Raw genomic sequence first — 21,190 nt, 5'->3', positions numbered from 1 at the left:
TTAGTTGAAGCTAACTCACATGTTGCTGTGCTGTGAAACAAGCCGCAGAACCTTGAAATTAAATCCATAGATGTGCTGAAAACATGCAAACTCAGGCAGAAAGCCCTCAGCCCACCTTCTTGCTGTGAGGCACTGAGCAGTTGTTTATTGAATGCATCAAACCTCTTGACATGTTTGAACAATTATAAACCCAAATGAAAACAACTCTCACATTCAAAGATTGTATTAGTAGATTCATATAACTGGAAAACACAACATGTGCATTGAATGTAGGTTGAGCACTGAATGTTTAGGACGTTGTTAATGTCTTTGTCACAGTCATAAGCTTCATTGATGGACTATGAATGATAGAAAGCCAGTGCCCGGCATTAAATTTAAACATGTTACATGCTCCTCCACTAAACTGACCTTCATGTGCTTTCCTTCAGCCTCCTTGTAGAACTCAGTAATTGACAATTTGCTAAGCTCAGCCCCCTTAATCACTGCTGTTCTGGCTGTCAGTCTTCTATTCTTGCAAAAGCAGATATGCAATTTACAGCAGCAACAGGGGGATGATTTAAATTCTTTGTAATTCTGTTTAGTGGAGCACAATTGGATGTGTAAAATTGCCATTGCACGCTAAGAAAACCCTGCAAAGGTTAGGAGCTTTTAGTGAATAGTTAAATTAGATTAAAGTGAAAAATTATTTTGAAAATCAAAATGGAAAGGAATTTGCTGCTAAAAGTAAACAAGTGCAAGAAAACTGCCCTTCAGCTTGTCCAGTGTTCTCCTTTGACAATAGAGGCTTCTATGCAGACCTTATATAGCCAACATTTTTTTTTTTATTCCCAAAACTATGATTACAAGGAAAATTACACTTTTGACTGTGCGGTTGAATAATAAGTCATTTGTTAAATATTTCTACAAAAGAACCACAGTGGGTTCTCCCAGTCCAGTTGTTTGTCCAGGTGAACAACTATGTATGTTTATATCTTTGCCACCTCCTCTTCAACAAAACTGATTTATATTTGCTCCCTCCCACTTGTTAACAATGGCAATTTAATGTAACTCAAGAATCTGAGCAAATCACCTAAGGAGATCCCTTGGTTTTTCCAAATACAGTTTTACATGCTATAGAACAAAAACATTGGATTCAATCTGATTAAGTTTATTTGAGTAGCACAGCCTTACAATCATTGTTGTCTTACAAAAATAAATTCATTAATTTCATTCCCTTCTGGGTACTCCACATGAGATTTCACCCATACTATACATTTTTGCCAACTCATTGCACTAGACTTACAAGTCAAAGTAAGCTTGTAATGGACAGATGTCCATTCGACATCACCCTAAAACATTGTTGTTGTTTTTTGGAGGTTGGAATATAATGGTGTGGGGCTGTTTTTCAACATATGGTACTGGCAGATTTCTTGTAACCGAAGGAAGGATGAATTGAGAAATGTCAAATTTATAGCAAGAATCTAAAGATGAATTGAAAGGAGATTTTTCTTTGAGACAATGATGCCAAACGTACAGCCATGGGAATTTTCTATTGTTTCCAGAGGAAAAAAAAAATAAAGCTGCTAAAATGACCCATGCCAATTTCTTGATTGGAATCTAACTGAGAAGTTATTGAAAAATCTAATCATCGGAGTGAACAGAAGACTTCCCCAGGACCTTCAAGATTTGAAGACAGTTGCCTAAATAATTAATAAATTCTGTATGGCAAGTACTCATTCCGTCTGTCATCCACCACACACGACCCGTTTCTTTGTATGTGCAGAAACATTGGTTATCACTGATGTCAGTGGTGAATTTTTAATGTTGGTAGCCCCAACAAAAATATTTTTAACTAAGGAAAAACATTGACATTCCATCACTAATTTCCCTGCTATTTACAACATGTGATATTTGAGAGACAGCAGAACATACATCAGTAGAGACGCACAGCTTATAAGAGGAACAATATCATAGAAAGTTATTTATGCGCAGTGTGAGACTTCATAACGTAAAAAGGCTGACACTGAATCCTAACGGCAGAAAGTAGCTGAGATCATGCTGTGTCAAACTACAAAGCCAAACAAACAGTGTGGGAGCACATTGATGAGTTCACATGAAAGCCTGTAGTATTGATTGTGCTTCAGTAGTGGTCTGTCATAGACAAAAGACAGATGCCCAGCTTTCATTATCCAAAACACAAACAGAATAACATATGAATCCAAACTATTGTGAAGTGATGCAGTGTGCTATAACGGGAGAAATAAAATGGTTCCACTGTTGGCTAACGTCATTGCGCTGTTTGTTGTGCAGCTAGCTACTTGTTAAAGCCAGGCACTTACAGAGATCATTTTGAACCTCTCAGGCTTTAAATAGCAAAGCAAATAAATTAACATAAACACACACACACACACACACACATTTACACACAACAAATTAATTACTGTGTGAAATTCATAACAGCACACATAAACACATTTAAATGAATTCAAGTGAATAGGAAAGTAGCATAGACAAAGTTTTACCTGGCTTTAAAACTTTTTTTAATTCATTTTTGAACTCTAAATGGACCCACAGAGTGCATGTGTATGAAATAGAAAGCAAGCAATTACACATTAAAGCTGTGATGTTAATGCACTCCAAAGAATGCTCTGTCAATGTTATTTGTTGATGGCAACACTCAGAGGTTTTCGGTTGATTATGGTGATCATAGATATTTTAAATCATTTTAAGTACAGAATATCCCATGTAATAATAACAAAAGCATGTATGTCCTTAAAGCAAAAATAAATCTATGTATCTGAACTTCAAAGTCTCCTGAATGCCAACATTCAAAAGAAGCAAACAAGAATTTTCCTGTCTGAAAATAGAGGAGAAAATGTGTGGCATTGTGAACAGACCTTGTGCAGAAGGTGAAACTGAAATATTTCTTACACAGTTTTGTCATCTGTGGTTACACTGAGCATTCCAAGACAAACTGAACAGAAGATGAGGCATTTCTCAAATCGTGCTTCAATGCTGTTCAGAGAAACCACAGAACCACATTTTTATCAAGCGAGCTTTAAATACTGCCAATACCCATTCATGCATCAAAAACAAGTTATTGCACCTTTTGGGTGTTTTTTTTTTCTTGTGTAATAATTCAAACTGCCCAAGCAGATGTACCTCCAGGCCACCTCACCAGGCACTCACAAACAGGCTCTTTACAAATATGTTTTGCATAACTTTGTGAAAATACAAAGACATAAAAGCACATTGTTTTGTTTATATATAAAGATAATCATCTGACACAGAGCAGTATGCAGAGGCACAATGACAGCACATCAGATATTATGTCATAGAGGTAATGTTAACATTAAGCCATGTTGTTTAAGCAATTTGATGCGGCATGCGAAATCAGCTGTTAAAAACGTAAGACTCTTCATTTCAAAAGGACAACTATTTTAAAAAAGGTACTGTGATTTCTTTTGATTATTTCTGAATATATTTTAAGTCAGGCTGCAGTAATAATTCCTGGAAGTTATCAAAAAACAATCAAAAAGACTGAGAAGTTATACAGAAAAAACACACACAAGCTCTAACCTTTTCATCAGAAGACAACCTTCATGATGACTGGAATGCCAGAAAGTTGAGTGGAAAGCCAATGAAGAGGCGGAAAAACAAAAGAATGCTAAATCAAAGTAACTGGACACACAAGGTAGAACATGAACTCTGTCTCTGTGGCCAGTCAGTCATGGGTCAGTGGCAGTGTCACTCACAAAGAGATTTGAGGTTTGCTATGTTTTGATGACATTTAGGTGATATTTTCACAGACAAAGTTAATTTCACCTTTAAAGCTGCCTACGTTCTCTGAACCTGATGGACTCTGAGAACATTGTCTCTCCATTCCAACTGAGAGATTAAGTTTAAGTGTCTTGAAGTTTCTGTAGATTTGCAATCTCAAAAACAAAACCCTAAAACCTTCTGTGGCTCATCTTAGTTTTAAAGTGGTGGTACATGTTTGGTGAAGGGGACATTAATTCAATGTAGCTATTTCAGTTAGCTCTCTTCAAATCATGATTCCTCATCCCTGGAAAACAAAAATGATGCCATTAGACCAGTGAGACCATGAAAATTTGCTTCCACAAAATATGTTTTGATCTCTTGGCTTCTACAAGATGAAGAAAAAACATCTGATGCTGATAGGTTTTATCTTAGATGTAATAATTAATCTCACATCTCAAATATAATTCAAATATTTATGTGCTGCTTAGAGAAGAATTCTTTTTCCAGATACATTTTACCTTTCCCATCACAGAGCACCCTTACACAGGCTTAATGGTTCCATTATTCCTGGCTATTAATATACTTTATTTCATAAAACACTGTCACTAACCTTATTCTGGAGCTTTAATTTCCAATTAAATTAGATTTGTGTGAAATACGATTAAGTACAAAAAAATTTCAATGACTGGATTCATTGTTGGCTGAGTCCAATTTTCTCCCAGGCTTGCAACGCGTTTGATATGAGAAAAATGTGTTATCTCAATGCTTACAGACATTTTGTATTTCCTTCACGGCCCCGTGCTATTATAGGACACTCATATGTGTTTGAAACAAATCTGCTCGGAAAACTTTTCTTGACTTTTTGAACATTTTGCAGCATCAGTTGTGATGGATTTTCCAAACAAAGTTTTATGAAATTGCCAGAAAAATCCATTGAACAGAAAAACAGTGGTCTGTTCCTTAGATTAAAAAAGGCCATTGCACCAAAACACCCAATGCCAAGCAGACATATAAAAAACAATCCACTTGAACTGGTCTGATTGTGCTGTTGAACCACTCTGTCTGGTCAGCGATAATCACAAAACATGTGCTAAACGCTGCACCATATGTGTAGTCACAGCCTGCCATTTCACATCACAGCCAGAATTACCTGTCTCACCTGAAAAGTCAGATGGTGTTTATTTGAGTTCTGCTTCAGATCACATTGATTGTGTTCAAAGCACACGCTTTGCTAAGTTTAATATTTTTTCTTTGCTAGAATCATTTATTCTCTTCAAAAGCTAAAATAAAACAGACATACGTTATTTTTGGATTATTATAGGCTTTGTTAAATGTCATGGACCAGGTTGTAATGAAGACTCAGATAAGCAAAACTGTTTAATTTGTACTGTTACAAATTAAACAGTAAGTGCCTTTTTCAGCATTCCTATGTTGTCATAGCAGAAAAAAGAAATGGAAAGTTTCTGGTTACAAATACACATCCTGGAGGGAATTCCTCAGGAGAAACGACAGACTTACCTTTATGGACGGCAAGAAGATCTTCAAACCTTAGATACTTGTCCCATTACCATTTGAACTATGGATTCAACCCGTACAAATGACACGCATTTCACAAAAGGTTAAATGCTGTGAGAGCTCCGATGGAGTAAGCTGCATATTGTCCAAAAGCAACAAAAACAATCTATTATCGTCCTGCTGCTTTCTGTTGCCTTCATTGTGTTTTTTGCAGGTAGTAACATCCAGCTGTTGATCTTGTGACTCGTGTGTTGCAAACAAAAAGTGTCTCCATTGAAGTTCTGCGAAATACATACTTCAATATGGATGAAAACCATCTCATCCCATCACAAAAACTTTTTATCAAAAAACATGAGGGTTTTATTTTTTTATGTTTTTTATTTGGCATGTTTACATTCAACAAATTTATTTTCATAGTTTCAAGTTGTGGAATTTTATGGTTAATGGAAACGCAACTAGTGTCTGATTTCTTAAAATTCTCTGTATTGTGTTCTCACATTGAAACTTCAGGAGGTAACTGTTACATGTCTGGCAAACTGTTTGTGTTTTTCTTCCCCTCCCTTTTTGCTTTCTATTTCTCCACAGGTCCAGTGAGAAATCTGGAGCTAATTTGCCCTGATTGATGCATGGGTTTGAGAGGAACCAATCAGGACTCAAGAAAGCCCTGCATAAGATGCTCGCCTGTAGAGCTGAGGCCTTCTCTCCCTGGCTCGCTAATTGACACATTGCTGCTTCGCTCTGTCTTTGTGTAAACGTTTGTGGTGGGAGTTAGAGGACTAGGTAAGTTTGGGGTACCCTGTACATTCCCAGTGGTTCTACTGCCATCTGCAGAAATGCACCGCTCCTAGTCAGACAGCCAGAGTCAAGAGGAGTGTCTTAGCAGTGTCAGTCTTGCCAGTGTACATAGTGCTTACATCCCTTCTACCTCACAGCAGGCACCATCATTCAAATCCAAGATTACTTGTTTGTTGCAGTTGTACTAATGGCAGAGAAACAGCCTAACGCTACAGGAAAACCACCAACCTTTCATGATCATGGCAGGCTCCTGTGGAGAAGGAGCCTGTGGAGAAGGATAATTTGTGGAGGAGAGAGAGGGAGAGGGATCTGAAAGGAGTGCTTGTTCAAATCTTCAGACTAAGTCCAAGATTATCACAGAACTTCCTACTGCCACTTTAAATAGCCATCTGTTTTATGAAGTGCACTAGTTCCTCCTGCAGCAAACCACCCATCCAACATAATGCATCCATGCCTGTACTTTACAGTTGGGGTGACATTTTTAGGCTTTAAGTTTTTTCCTCCATGTATAATGATACATCTAACACCAATAAAACGTTCATCTGTGAAATACAGAACCGAGTTCTTTTCTGAATGGTGTCATGTTTGGGCATCCACATGCTGTTTATGTTTACATAAACCGTAGCTGTTTTAAAATATGATTATGGCCCATTCCTTCATCTGAAAATTTTACCTGTAACTTGTAAAAGTCTGCATTTCTTTTCCTAATACCCTGAATGAGAAACAGGTGGGTTTTTGAGAACAGGCTAGAATGTATTTTAAATTAATCCGTGTAAAACGGTGTGTTGTGTTCAGTCAGGTTTGCTTGCCTGTGACCCTGCTGTGTATTAAATATTATTGTTTCACGTGTAGTTTGTCTTCAAAATCTGCCATAAAATATATGCTTTAATTACAAGGAATTAATTAAAATTCTGAATGAACAAAGTTGAATGAACCGTACATTAAAGGAGACATTAAGCAGCAAAACCTCAGTCATTATGACAAATGAATTTGTTGTTGATTAAAGAAGTTGCAAATGAAGCAGTTGAAGTTATGCTTTCTCTTGAACCTTCTTTGTGCTGCACATTAACAACTGACTTGCTTCTCTGCTTTAAAACCTTGAAAATATTCAGTTTTCTCAAAGGACTTCATGCTGTAATTGAAATGTAGAGAACAAAAGTTTTGCTTCACAAAGCCATAGAAAACACATGGGATGGTGACAAAGAAATAACCCTGAATGTTTTTGATATACTAATCAAACTTCATCATCTAAAACATCCTAGTGGACAGAAAATTAATTAATTTTAATTGCAGATGTGCAGTGATAGAAAGCTATTTCATATTATCATGGACAAAAAAAAACAACAACAAAAAAAAAAACAAAAGAACCATCAAATTTATAAAATTTGCCTGCCATCCACTTGACAAACAGTAACAGGACATACAAATGTAAGAACATATAAATTTATGCCAAATTGTATTTTTTATCATGGACAGATGGATGCTGCTGATTGATCAGTTTAATTCCTGCAAGTTCTTCAGCCTCCATTTATACAATGTATTTATACAAAGTGAAGTTTTGCAGTATCTTGTTCTAAAGTGAATGTTTTTCTTTTCCTATAAATGATGTTTCAAAGACTGTGTTTTAATGATTTAGGACTATAAATTATCTTTGAGAGAGAAAAAATCCAACTCCATGTCACCACAGTGCCTCACATTTTGACTTGGTGCTCCAGATAATAAATCATTTTAAGAAAGTTCATGTAATCTAATCTAATATCTATGTTATTATGTTCCTTAAAAAAGGATCTGGAAACAGATTTCTGTACATATCGTAATTTGTGATGCCAAATAAAGTTTCTTTTAAACCCACTATGACTTGACGTAAATAAGATTTAATTTCCCAAGACTAAAAAGCCTTCTGAGTCTACATGAGTGAATTATGAACGCACCTGAATTATTTGCATCTGCAATGATTTATCAAACAATTGTCAGCTTTCGTGTTCACATATCTGCTAATGTGGTTTGTTTTGAATGATTAAATGTCAGTTGCGTTCAAAGGCTTGTCTGTTCTCTTTTCATGTGCTAGATTTTTTTTTTCCAGAAGTTTGACATTGTTTAATATTATTAAACATTGAAGGAAATATTAAAAATATCCTTGGAAAAATGTCTTTAAAATGTTGGGAACATTTTAAAACAGGTAATTTGCAATATCTAAAATTAACAATACAACTTTGACAGCTTTGGAAAATCTTTCTGTTTTTGCTAAGTTCTCAGTAAACCAGAATAAAATGAGGAGATAAGCAACAAAGTAAGACAAAAACATAAAAAAAAAAGTCCCGGGTATTAATTCATGAAGATAAACATGGTAATTATGTAAGCTGTTTGTTTTCTCCTGGTGTCCCATATCATTGAGGTGGCTCAGTAGCTCCAGCCTTCATGTCAAGATCCATCGTTTCAGTCAGAGTCAATCTGACAAATTAGATAAAAACTGGTGTCTTCTCTGGATATATTATCCAAATCTATAACTCGGTGATGGGCACTAGCTGGGAAAATACCTCAACCTATTTAAATGTTAGTAGAACTGTATCAAGTAACATTTTATATGAGCACAAGCTTATCAATAATTCATTTTGTATGAATATTCTGCACCTTCTCTTTTTGTCTTCTTTTCAAATCATTTTCTCAAATGAGGTGAGGTTCTATTTTATTATCTTTGTTGTTTAAAAAAATGATGTTTCAAAGACTTTGTTTTAATGATTTAGGATTGAGGGGGGGAAAAACACATTTAAAAGAACTACTTTACCTTATCATTTCCCTCCATTAAGAGTGTTTCAGTTTTCAAAATATAATGCACTATTGAATGTTTGGAAACCTTTCTGTCGCAAAAGCTGTAAAAAAATATCTATAGCACACAGAAAAGTATGGCATTTTGAGGTGAAGTGCTTAAAAATATCACAACATAAAAGAATTGTTCTGTTGCAGACGATGATGGCAATATGAAAATTTCACGCTTCATTGTTTCAGCGTGCTTTTGGCTGCATCCGCTAATTGTCTTTGTCTTTGTGTCAATGGAAAGGAGGGCAGGCAGAGATGTAAGAATAAATGTTGGGGAAGTGTGAATTTGTGAGTCATGACTGCTGCTTTAATGAAATGGTGTCAGAGTGGGTTTATGCATCAACCAACAAACACTTCTTCTTCCATGAAAGAAAAAAAAAATCGTTGCACTGCAGAGAAGACTCAGATTTAAAGGGGGGGAAATATACCTAACATTTTTCAACAACTTAGTGAGATGATTTCATGTATAGAAATAAAAAACAAGAAGTTAGCAAAAGGAGAACCTAAACGAAGACTTATTTGGTTCATATTTTATTAAAATGTTCCAAAACTTTGTCCAAACATCGGAACGTACTGAAGTCCATCAATACCCTGCCTGTCTGCACTCTGAGGGCACACAGCCTCGCTTTCTCTCCCCCTTTATTTCTCCCACGTCTGCTGGCCACACACAAGGCCCTCCATTCAAAGACCCTCCTCATCCAGCCACAGTGGTTCCCTGAGGTGCCTCTGTGTACACTGACATGCCTGGGATTGAAGTGTGAGATTGAAGGAGGCTCATTGCATCTTCCTCGCTGCTGACTGGGCTCTACAGGGTTTCCTTTGATTCCTACTCCCCACTTGGTTCAAAGACTCACGATGAAGGCCTGTTTTAGAAATTATATGAGGAATTGAATATTAAATTCTGGTTAAAGCTTATGCTTTTCTCTTATAAAGAGAAAGAAGTTAAAAACTACATTTGGACCCCTGCCGTGCTTCAGCAACTGCTTAAAAGAAACTTTAGAATGTCAGATATTTTCAACCAGACCTCTCATCGGTATAGAAAATGACCACTAAGCGCTGCATTGCCTTGGGGTCACACAGCACTGCGAAGAGGAGAAAGATTTTGAAATTGTCTTCAGATCTGGGGTTGATGTTTCACAGCTGGTACAGCTTAATTTGAACTTCTTTCTGTTACAGAGCCATGCAAAGGTAATTATATGCCTTGAACTTCTTCCACATTTTATTATGTTGACCCTAAAACTGAGTCTATTTTATTTGGATTGTACTGTATGTACTAAACTAACACAAGTTAGTGCAATAATGTGAAACTAAAATGAAAACATAGTTTTATTTGTAGTTTTTTTTGTAGTTTTTTTTTTTTTAACAAATAAAAACCTCAAAAAATGTGGCAAAGTATCCAGATTTAGGTCGGAATTTGAATGTGAAATTCACTCATCATACTCTAACCAGCTTTTCCTTCCCTGCCTCCCCACAGCATAATACTGCCACATAATGCTGGTTGATGCTGGAATTTTTAAGGTGGTATGTAGTGTTCATTTTCCACCAGGAAAAGCATTTGTTCCATGTTTTTCCTTTTGGTTGAACAGAACATAAATTTGCTGTGTCCCCTACATGTCTTGTATCAAACTGCAAAGGATTTTTATGGTTGCCTCTTAGTATTGACTTTAGTCTTGCAATTCTTCTATATGCAGGGGATATATGAATGCATGACTAATGGTTGCCCTGTCAACAGATCATTTTGATAAATCCTACCTATGTATTTCTTTTACAACTGTTGTCTCAACTGCATTTCTTTTTTATAATATTGTAACAGTTTTGCTGTTTACATAAAAAATCTGCATTTAGAGTTAAGCGCTTTGAATTGTTTTGTTGCTGAAAATGTGCTGTATAAATAAAATGACCTTACTTACCTTACCTTACCTTACCTTACCTTACCTTACCTTACCTTAACTCTTTTTTAAGTCAATAATAACTGGTGATTTGTATTAGCAGCTGTAAAACAAATAAGGAACAAGAAATCTTTCAGCATTGTCTAAGCACATTTTAAGTGACACATGCATGAATCTGGTATAATTAGAAGTAAGCCTAGCAGAAAACTCATGCCATGGCCAATGCAATGTGCACAAACAGGAACAGCTGACCTAGCAAGGTTGTGATCTGCAGAGAATTAGTCTGGCTGTTACTGGGATTGTGTTAAAATATGATGCCATGAAACAGGATTACTAATTATAAACAACCCAACAAGCACTGGTAGCAAATAAACGCTGTTGTAATTCACATCCAATTGAAAACTTAGTAAGTTAGATTAACTTAGTACTTAAAAAAACCTATTTGCAAGCAACAAACGTATGTAAATATAAATGAATACTTAAATCTAAATATATACCAGTAATAAATGTATTACTGCTATCGATGACTTGTTGTCCCCATGATTCTCCTCTATGCTCCAGCTCTTTCCCAGCAAGTCTGTTTATTTTCTTGCCATGCACTTACACATGAGCTCATCGTCTGGCCTTGTTTATTCCAGTTCCTTAATAAAACTAATAAACATCTGCCTGGCACAGCCTCATCACATTTTGCAGGGAAGTTGTTACAATGGGCTTGTCATACTGACATCACAGTGATTCACTCAGGCATGAATCACTAATTAAAAGTTCTTTGAATGTCTAAAATGAGTTACATTAACTCCATAGGACATTTTAGTTGTGCTATAAATTGTGGCATACAAGTGTTTGTGAAAGAAAAAATTGTTTATTAACATAAGAAACAAAGAATAAACTAACTTAACCGACGGACCCACCGGTGGGTCCAGCTGCCGGGACCTCGGCTCGCTCTGTAAACAAAGGCTCCACGTGCCTTTAAATTTTTTTTTATTTTTTATTATCCGCTAAAAGAGGCTTTGCTCTTTCAAAAACTATTCCGCATAAAGGTTTTGCCCAAAATGTTAAGTTTAAATTTATTTATACCCCCTGAGGGTATAAGAGGTTAAAGGTGGAAATTTCCCCCCCCTAAATCTTTCAATGTGAGATTGTTTTATTACTGTAAAACATTACTTTTCATAAAGTTTTTTTTACAGACTTTTATCAGGAACATCAATAATTTTAGAGTACTAATAAGCCCTTATATTTACTGTTATACAAATTTGTGTGTCTACAGCATGTGCAAAAAAAAGTAAACAGAGCAGTGTGCTATTCTTCAACATGTTGCTTTGTGTGTGACATTTAGAAAAGGTGCTTACATGATTCTTCCTGGAGAGAAGAGAGACACTGGGAACAAAATTAGCCTCACTTGAAAATACTGTTTAAATTATTGGCCATTAAAAATTATATGTGTGTGGGTAGCTGTGTGCGCTTGTGTGTGTGTGCAACTTTTTCTTTCATCTAAAAATCATTTGCAAAGCTATTTCCTTTATAAAAGATAACTAGAAATACTATAGATATTCCTATTTATTTAGTTTCAATTTAACAACCAAAAAAAACTGATTCATATAGTTGATGAGATAACTACATTTTTAAAGTTAAATTCCTTTAAAAATGCAGTTTTAGTTCATTGTAAGTTGAGGATTTTTCGCTTCTTTTTCTCTGTGCATTTCCTTCTGATGCTCCAGATTTAATTTGATATCATGTCGGACTGAACAGTTTCAACAACTAGTTCAACAACTAGAATGAAGGGAATCACAATGTATAAACTCCTCTGTAAGTTTGCACACAAACATCAATGAAAATTATATCTTATTGGGAATGATGCTGTGAAAAAGTGTTTGCCCTCTCAAAGCTTTTTGCTAATTTGTCACACTGACAGATTTCAGATCATTTATAAAGATGTGGATTTTAATTCCAGACAAAAACAGCTTGAGTAAACACAAAAATATGTTTTTAAATGACAATTTAATTTATTAGGTCCAACCGGGCCCTATGGGGAAAATATAATCATAGAAAATGCTGTTATCCACATTTGTTGCTTCAGTTTCACCAGCTAAAATCCCACCATAGCATTTATATCCCATGGATACTTATGCCATGGTGGGGTTTCTGGAGTTTATTTATATTCACCTTTTCTCTCTCGCACCAAATGTGATACTCGTGGGACATTTCAATTTGCATCTGGAAAATAATAACCTTCCCCTCACCAGAGACTTCCTATCATGTCTGGAAACCTTTGGATTTGGTCAATTCACTGACTTTCCCACATACATTGAAGGTCACACCCAGGATTTAATTTATTCCTCTGGTTTCGCCTCCTCCAACTGTTCGGCTGATGATCTTCAGATAATTGATCATTTCCTCATCTCCTTCAGAATTATTATCAATATTTTCTATTCTCAGGTTGCCTTTACCCTGCACTTTTTTAACAAACTCCTATATTAATAAAATACAGGTTTTTAATAAGAAAGTTCACAAGATTCAATAATTTTACTTTCCTAAAATGTCACCTTGCTTTCCTTTGAGATCTTCCCTCTTTGTCAGCCATTTTCCAGTGTTCAACTTCCAAGCATCTCTAATATCGCTGATTGCATATTTTCCATACCAACCTGTCATCACCCGATGCTTCATCATTCCTAAACTATTCTAGAAAGTGTGTAACATACCTGCTGTCATTAGCATAACTTATAATTAGCTTAAATCATATTACATATTACAACACATCATGGCTACTGATGTTACTTTTATATGAGCAGCTAACAAAAAAAAGGATTTTGATATGCAGGGTGATATTTAAGTGTTCCTTATTATTTTAAGTATTAAAATGCACCACAAGCAACAAATATTGCATTTACAGTAAATTAAGAAGTTTAATTATACATACATTCATAATAGAGGTATAATGAAACAATAGGAAGAGATAAACTTATTATTTGTGTACCAAGTATAAAAATAATATTGAAATCATTTTTCCATGTTTAATAGCATTTAACTTGTACTATTTAGTTTTATTTTTAAAACAAGCTCTGATCACTCTTAGATAGAAGAAACCTGGCTCAGATCCCAACAATTACAATAATCTTTGCTCCATATCTAATCTATTTTTTCTCTTCAAAGTACTCAAAAGACAATTGTCTCTTAAGTTTACTCCAATTTAACACATAATAACCAGATGAACAATTCTAGTCTGGTTTCCGTTCACCACCGCAGTACCGAAAACGCCCTCAGATAAATCATTAAAATCATCGTTGATACAATTTCTTATTGCATCCTTCTGCACTGATTATCTTTCCTTGACATCACTCATACTCTCGTTGACTGGTTTCATTCTTACATTGCTGGTTTGTTCATCTCAGGTTCTTTAGTTCCCATACTTCCCCTGTTGCAATCGAAGTGCCTCACAGCTCTGTCCTGGGAAACCTACTCTTTGTGATTTACCTTCTTCCTCTAGGAAATGATTTCTAGTATTATTTTTCACTGCCGTGCAGATGACACACATCTCTATCATTCTTCTAAACCAAATTCCCCACTCTCTCCTCCTTTCCTTTCCCCCTGCTTATCTGAAATACAATCTGGGTTTACCTTCAACTTCTTTTAACTGAATAACAGCAAAACTGAGATCCTCTTTGTAGAAATCAAATCTGAATTATCCAAGCTGACAGTGTTTCCCTTTCACTTGATGGCTCTACACTCTCCCCCTCAGCTAAGGTAAGGAGTCCATGTGTCATCCTCAACAACACCCTAACATCACCTCGCACAACAACAACACTAGCCATTCTGCTTTTTTCCATCTCCGCATTATTAATGCTCTACGTCCCTCTCTTTTCCTCACACTCCACATCTAGTCTTCTTGTCCATAACCTTGTCACCTCCTGGATCAACTACTGGACCTCTCTGTTCTTTGGGCTTCCTCAAAAATCCCTCCATAAGCTTCAGGAGGTACAGACTTCAGCTGCTTGCATTATTACTGAAAAACCATCTTTTCACCACATCACCCCAGTCTTAGCTCCACTGGCTCCCTGTCAGATTCAGAATACATTTCAAAATTCTACATTCAAGATTATTCGTAACCTTGCTCCTCCCGACGTTTCTGATCTTCTTCATATTTCTACCTCCTCCCACAGGGTTGGATGTTCCTCCTCTCTTCATTTCATGGTATCGCGGGATGCAGAACTTTTCCACTTTGCTCCCAAACTCTCGAATTCTCTCCCTGCAAACATTAGCTACACCGATTCTCTACCTCTGTTTGAATCAGAACTCAAGACCTACAATATCTGTTCACTGTAATTACATACCTTTCAATTGTTAATGTTTACCGTTATTAATTAGCCTTTTTTGTTAAGTTGCTTGATCTGTACAGTGCAAATGGTGCTTTAAAAGGCACTTCTAAATACAATGTATTAATATTATTGTTTTTGACTCATTCATAACTTTACACAGAAGAAATCACTGAAGGCCCGGCTTGCCTCAGTTTCTGCAATAACAATGGGACTGGACAAAATAAATATCTATGGTAGAGATCTAAGTATGCAAAGGGCTGCCCTGGATTCTGCAGAACACATCTGGATAATCCCCAAGAATTATGGGAAATGTTCAACATGATAACTTGATTTTCTTTCTTCAACAGATGAAAAAACTAATATAAGCTAGCTCTTGACACTTTTCAAGAGCTAGCTTATATTAGAAGCTGCAGTGGCTTCTACCTGCCAGGTTCTGTCTAGGTTTTAGCTGACCCTGCGGTATTTTTACAGGTTCGCTTGTTCCTTTCTCCTGATGTTTCCATCTTTTGGATTGGCCACATTGATCACAACAGCTGTCTTCTGATGCTTATCAATGCTTACAATGTCCGGCTGGTTGGCCATTACCATCTTGTCCAGTTGAATTTGGAAATCCCACAAATTCTCTTTGTCGTTCTTTGCCACCTTCACAGGTGAATCCCACTTAGTCTGAAAAACACATGCTCAAATAATAATAAACAAATATATATTTTATATATACATATGTATTATATATACTAGCTGAATAAAATAGAGATCTGTATCCAGGGTTCTGTTTACTCCTGGTTACAAAGTGTTGCCTGAAGTGAGTCTCACAGATCAGATGCAGCAGAGGATTTCTAGTGTTAACTATCATTATCTCACAGACCTCTCAAGAACCTCTCTGCCTTTTAAGATAAACAACATCAAAGCAAAGGGAAATAAATGAATCCATAGCATTTTAAAGTATTTCAGTGTTTGTAGATGTACAGGGAAAAAAATTGCAGATCTTAAGCTTGGGAAAGGCAAGATACTTGCATAGAGCTTCAACATTAATCACTTGTATTGTCCCCTCAAACATGTTTGTTTATTTTTTTTAGATTTATACAGTCAGAAAAAAGGAAGAATGAAGAAAAATGCATAAATTGTATTTTCAGTCCACATGACAAGATAAACCACCAATTATTTAAATAAAATTTAAAGTTCCCTGAATGTTGGTAAATAAAATTTATATACAGTATATATTGGCTACTTATTGAGTATTCAGCTTAACATAGGCTCATCATCAGCACCCTGAAACACTGGATATTTAACTCTGAATGAATGTGGCGTATTATTTCTAATAGGCTATAACATATCCGAAAAGCAACAGTACAGTGTTGGAGCAGCTTTGAGTGACAGCTTGGTCTGTCTGAGATGAGTAAAATGAGGCAGAGAGGAGGAGAAGCAGGACTGACACGGAGCTGCCTCAGTGAGCGGGGCGCGCATTGTACTCCGAGCAGGAGAGAAGGAGGCGCGCCGCTCCTCTCCATCACATTTCACTTTCCAAACACTGACGGCAGAACAAAGGAGCCACCATGTAGAGTCCGCCAGGTAACACTCGCATTATCTCGGACCAGACCGCTTCTTCTTTGAGCGATCCAAGCACTGATTGCTCCGCTTCGGAAACGTGTCCACGGGAGTTTATCGATCCATCCATCCTGGAGGAGACGCGCTGCTCGTTGGATGGAGGCGGGCTCCTGCTCTCTCTCCCTCTCTCTGACACCTGCGGACTCGGTGTTCATTAAAACTCTCCATGTTTCGACTTTGAAGGGAGTTCATCTCCTTTTTGGTGAGTACGTTTATTTTTTGAAAATCTAAATTTTAAAATATTCAATATTTCAGACGAGCAAATTCTGAAATAGTTGGAGAAGTTATTTGTTTGCGTCTTGGATGAAAATGCTTTGTTAGTCAAAGGAAAATGCAGAAACTGATATGACTGATCTAAAATGCATTTTAGTCTAATATATATCGGTGCCGAATTAAAAACGTAAGCACCCAATAACCACGTTGCTGCTTGTTTAAATCTTCAGCAGTTCCCTTGTTCCTATTCAACAGGTTTGATTCAGTTCCCTATTCTGCGCTGCTAAATAGTAATGGTGCAGCTCGGGGCGAACAGGTTGATATTTATTAGTTTAAATTTTGCTGAGCTGATTGAGAGAACTATATTTGTAGTTCCTTGTCTTGGAAGCCGAAGCTACTAGAAGTAAAACAAGACCATGATTGGGACGCCTTATCTTCGACTCTTGCCGTTTAGCTGCTTTTGTCACAGACCCGGGACTCAGCTATGTTTCAGACAAAAAAGATTATAGAAACTGAATTAACCGTATTAATCCCATTTCTGAAAAATAAATAAATAACTAAATAAATAAAATAAAAAATAAAAAAAAACCTCCATCGTAGAGCCTTGTAATGTGACACATGCGCATAAATTAATGATGCAATTGAGAAGTTTAAAAAAAAAAACTTTTTTAATATAAGTTATGCAAACAGTAAAACTCTTATGGCGTATGAGTTTCATATGATAAAAAGATTCTAGATAGGTGAAGCACACTGAGTTACTGATGTTTTTGCAGCTGTGAATGTGAAATTTCACCTGTTTTGATAAAACTCAAGCTTTTGAAAACCAGCTGGTTCTGTCATGGTCACTGACCAGAAACATCTTAATATTTCTGAACTAATCCTATGTCATCACAAACCTACGCAATATCAAATGACCAGTGGTAGGTAATTAGTCATCATGGTTTAAAATGCTTACAAAATTAGATTTTATAAATTTTTCAAAGAATTAGAATTGTAGATGTATGTCATGGTGGGTATAGTCCTAACTTTTTCTTTTAGATTTGAACAAAAGTGTGCTGAGTGGTCAGACATTTTATAGAGTGAACTGATTTTAAGCTCAGTATACAAGCTTTGCAGCAGCAAGCTTTGACCTGCAATCATCATTTTCTCAGTTGTGCAGCTGCTGATTTTTACCTTTTTTGTTTCTTTTCTTCTGTACAAATGTTCTTTAGATGCCAGTTCTTTTTGAGAGCAGTCACATCTAAACGAAGCCTTTGTCCAACCTTCTGCTTCGTAATGGCAACCGGAGTAGCTGCATGGCTTCCTTTTGCCAGGGCTGCGGCCATTGGCTGGATGCCTGTGGCCAACTGTCCCATGCCCATTGCTCCGAGAGACAACAGCAGAAAACAAGATGAGCTGATCATCCTTAATGTCAGCGGACGACGCTTTCAAACATGGAGAACAACGTTGGATCGATACCCCGACACTCTGCTGGGCAGCTCAGAGAAGGACTTCTTCTACAATGAGGAAACAAAGGAGTACTTTTTTGATCGAGACCCTGATGCCTTCAGGAGCATCCTTAACTTCTACCGAACAGGAAAGCTCCACTACCCCCGTCATGAGTGCATCTCGGCCTACGACGAGGAGTTGACCTTCTTCGGAATCATACCTGAGATCATCGGTGACTGCTGCTATGAAGAGTACAAGGACAGGAAGAGGGAGAACGTGGAGCGGCTGCAGGACGACCAGGAGGAAAACAAAGATCTGAAGCAGCCCAACTTGAACTTCAGAGAGACTATGTGGCGCGCCTTTGAGAATCCCCACACCTCCACCTTGGCTCTGGTCTTCTACTATGTCACCGGCTTCTTCATTGCCATCTCAGTCATCACCAATGTGGTGGAGACTGTCCCCTGTGGTACTACCACCAACCAAAAAGACATGCCATGCGGTGAACGTTACACCGTCGCGTTCTTCTGCATAGACACTGCATGCGTCATGATATTCACGGTGGAGTACCTGCTGCGCCTGTTTGCCGCGCCCAGCCGTTACCGCTTCATGCGCTCTGTGATGAGCATTATCGACGTGGTGGCCATCTTGCCATATTACATTGGCCTTGTGATGACCAACAACGAGGACGTGAGTGGCGCCTTTGTGACTCTGCGGGTTTTCCGAGTGTTTCGCATCTTCAAGTTTTCCCGCCACTCCCAGGGGCTTCGAATCCTGGGCTATACGTTGAAGAGCTGTGCCTCGGAGCTGGGCTTTCTCCTCTTCTCGCTCACCATGGCCATCATCATCTTCGCTACGGTCATGTTTTATGCAGAGAAGGGCTCCAGCTCCAGCAAGTTTACCAGCATCCCAGCTTCGTTCTGGTACACCATTGTCACCATGACCACATTAGGGTAAGTAGAACACAGATACGCACAGTATTTACAAATCAAATTACTATTTATGAGTTAAATAAACTCACTAGATGAGTTTGTTTTGAGTTTTTCAACTGACTGAATTATTTATGAAAACCAGTTTGACTTTTAATGAGTGCTGAGGCAGCCTGCCTCTGTACTATAGTACTTCACAGCTTATTTATGAGTGCCAGTATGTGTTGTCTGCAGTAGTTTGGTGTTTGTTTTATTTAATCAGGCAGTAGTTGAATACTCTCTAAACATGCTTATAATAAAAAGAGCCTACTAAAGCTGGTGTTAAGATTTATCAGATGAGATCTCAAGATTTTCTTTGGCTTCAGTTGTTTGATCTGGAAGCAAGATGAAGCGAAAGATTCTATGTTTTGTGGTGAAATATTATCTTTCGCTGCAGCATTTTGTGCAAAGCTGGTTTCTGTGTAAGCTGCTCCACTGTAATACAAAGTGAGAGTTCTCCTCTGTATGTCTGAAGGTGGTGTCCCTTGAGAAATGCTCGGTCACCTTTAAAATGATTTCTCACTGCTCCTAATCGCTCCCTCATGCTCACTCAGAATCTATGACATAAATGGCAAGGTGAATTTATAGTTCATTTAAAGGGTTTCTGTCGTTGGGCTCAGAAGAAGGAAAGGGTTTGAACAGAAATTATAATTTCCTAAAGAATCAATTGTTCACTCTAGCATTGTGGAAAATGTAAACAGAGATAAAAATGCCTTGACGCTCTTGCAACTCATTTCAGAGTCCCAAATGGCTTAAATGAGTGCAAGAAATCATTGTTTTTATTTACTGAATCATGAAAAAAGTCTTGAGATTTACAATCGCAAACACAAAAGTCTTTCTGTCCAATCTAAGCATCCCAAAGTTCATGCCTTTACATATGCACCCATTCAAAACACAAAAATGCAAACTATTAAACAAAAAATAAGTTGTGGGTTAAGTGTCTTGTCATTAGCATAATCATCAGTTGCATCAGGTGATGAATAAATAAAACTTGCTCACTTACTTTCTAATTGAAATCCAAACATATTATGATAGGCATTATATAAAGCCAATGATAACATGTCCCCCATGACTGTGGGACAGAATATTTTAATGCTTTGAATGCATCAACTCCATACAAGTGCTACTTCTTCACAAACATCCCACCAGCCATTACTGGTGTATTTGATTCCATTAATACCTGTTACTACTTGTTCTACAAGTAAGAGCATCAATTTGGAAGCACTTAGTTTGCATATTGCAGTCAAGTTTGTGGCCAGTTATGCTTAATTTAGTTAATTAGATGTTAAATCTTGTTTGTATCTGTGCATGCACATTGTGCATTCAAGTTAACAAGCTCTTCTTAATGTACAATCTGTTTGATGACCGAAACAAGAATAATTGTAATTTATTTTTAAATTTCTAGTTTGATCTGGAAATTATGAAAAAAAAAATATTTCTACATTTATTTAAGATAAATGTAGAACGATTTTATGTTTGAGGGGCCAAATTATGTCCCTCTTTCCCTACTCTGTCCCATTTGGCCCCCCATCAGCAGCCATGATCATAGATAACCAGTTTGTTAGTGCACAAGATTAGTTTTAAAAAATGTATCAGTTCAACATCACTCTTCTTGGAAATCAAATTTCTCACTCCCCAGATACTTTTCAATTTAACCAAAGGTCACATTGTGACAAATGGCTTTTAAGAACATGAAACAAATGGCTTCCAATTCTAACTAAAGCATTTCTTGCCATTTGATTCTACAAGGTTTAATTTAATGTTTATGAGAGTGCTCAGTAGCTTTTTAAAATTGTAGAACTTAATAACTGGGGTGTAATTTACATTTCTTGCTGGGGGATAAAGCAGCATGTTGCACTTTGGCAGCAGACACTTAGATGAAAACAAACAGAGAATGAACATATGAAAA

The 21,190-nt window shown here is 36.9% G+C and overlaps 1 protein-coding gene across 2 annotated transcripts in view; it reads left to right on the top strand.

The window, feature by feature from the left end:
* Positions 1 to 17,843: 17,843 nt before the first annotated feature.
* LOC106905734 (A-type voltage-gated potassium channel KCND3-like) overlaps positions 17,844 to 21,190 on the top strand; it is a 76,978-nt gene continuing 73,631 nt past the window's right edge. For both annotated transcript variants that reach the window (XM_088005746.1, XM_088005745.1), the window contains exon 1: positions 17,844 to 19,266. In XM_088005746.1, the coding sequence (XP_087861872.1) occupies positions 18,089 to 19,266 (1,178 nt within the window). In that variant the 5' untranslated portion in view covers positions 17,844 to 18,088. The remainder of the gene's footprint in view (positions 19,267 to 21,190) is intronic.

The sequence above is a fragment of the Poecilia mexicana genome, unplaced genomic scaffold (genome assembly GCF_051168715.1).
Source record: "Poecilia mexicana isolate PSO_F unplaced genomic scaffold, ASM5116871v1 scaffold_5, whole genome shotgun sequence".
NCBI classification, from domain to species: Eukaryota; Metazoa; Chordata; class Actinopteri; order Cyprinodontiformes; family Poeciliidae; genus Poecilia; species Poecilia mexicana.
Note: the sequence above shows the minus strand (reverse complement) of the source record. Positions and strands in the feature narration are given on the sequence as shown.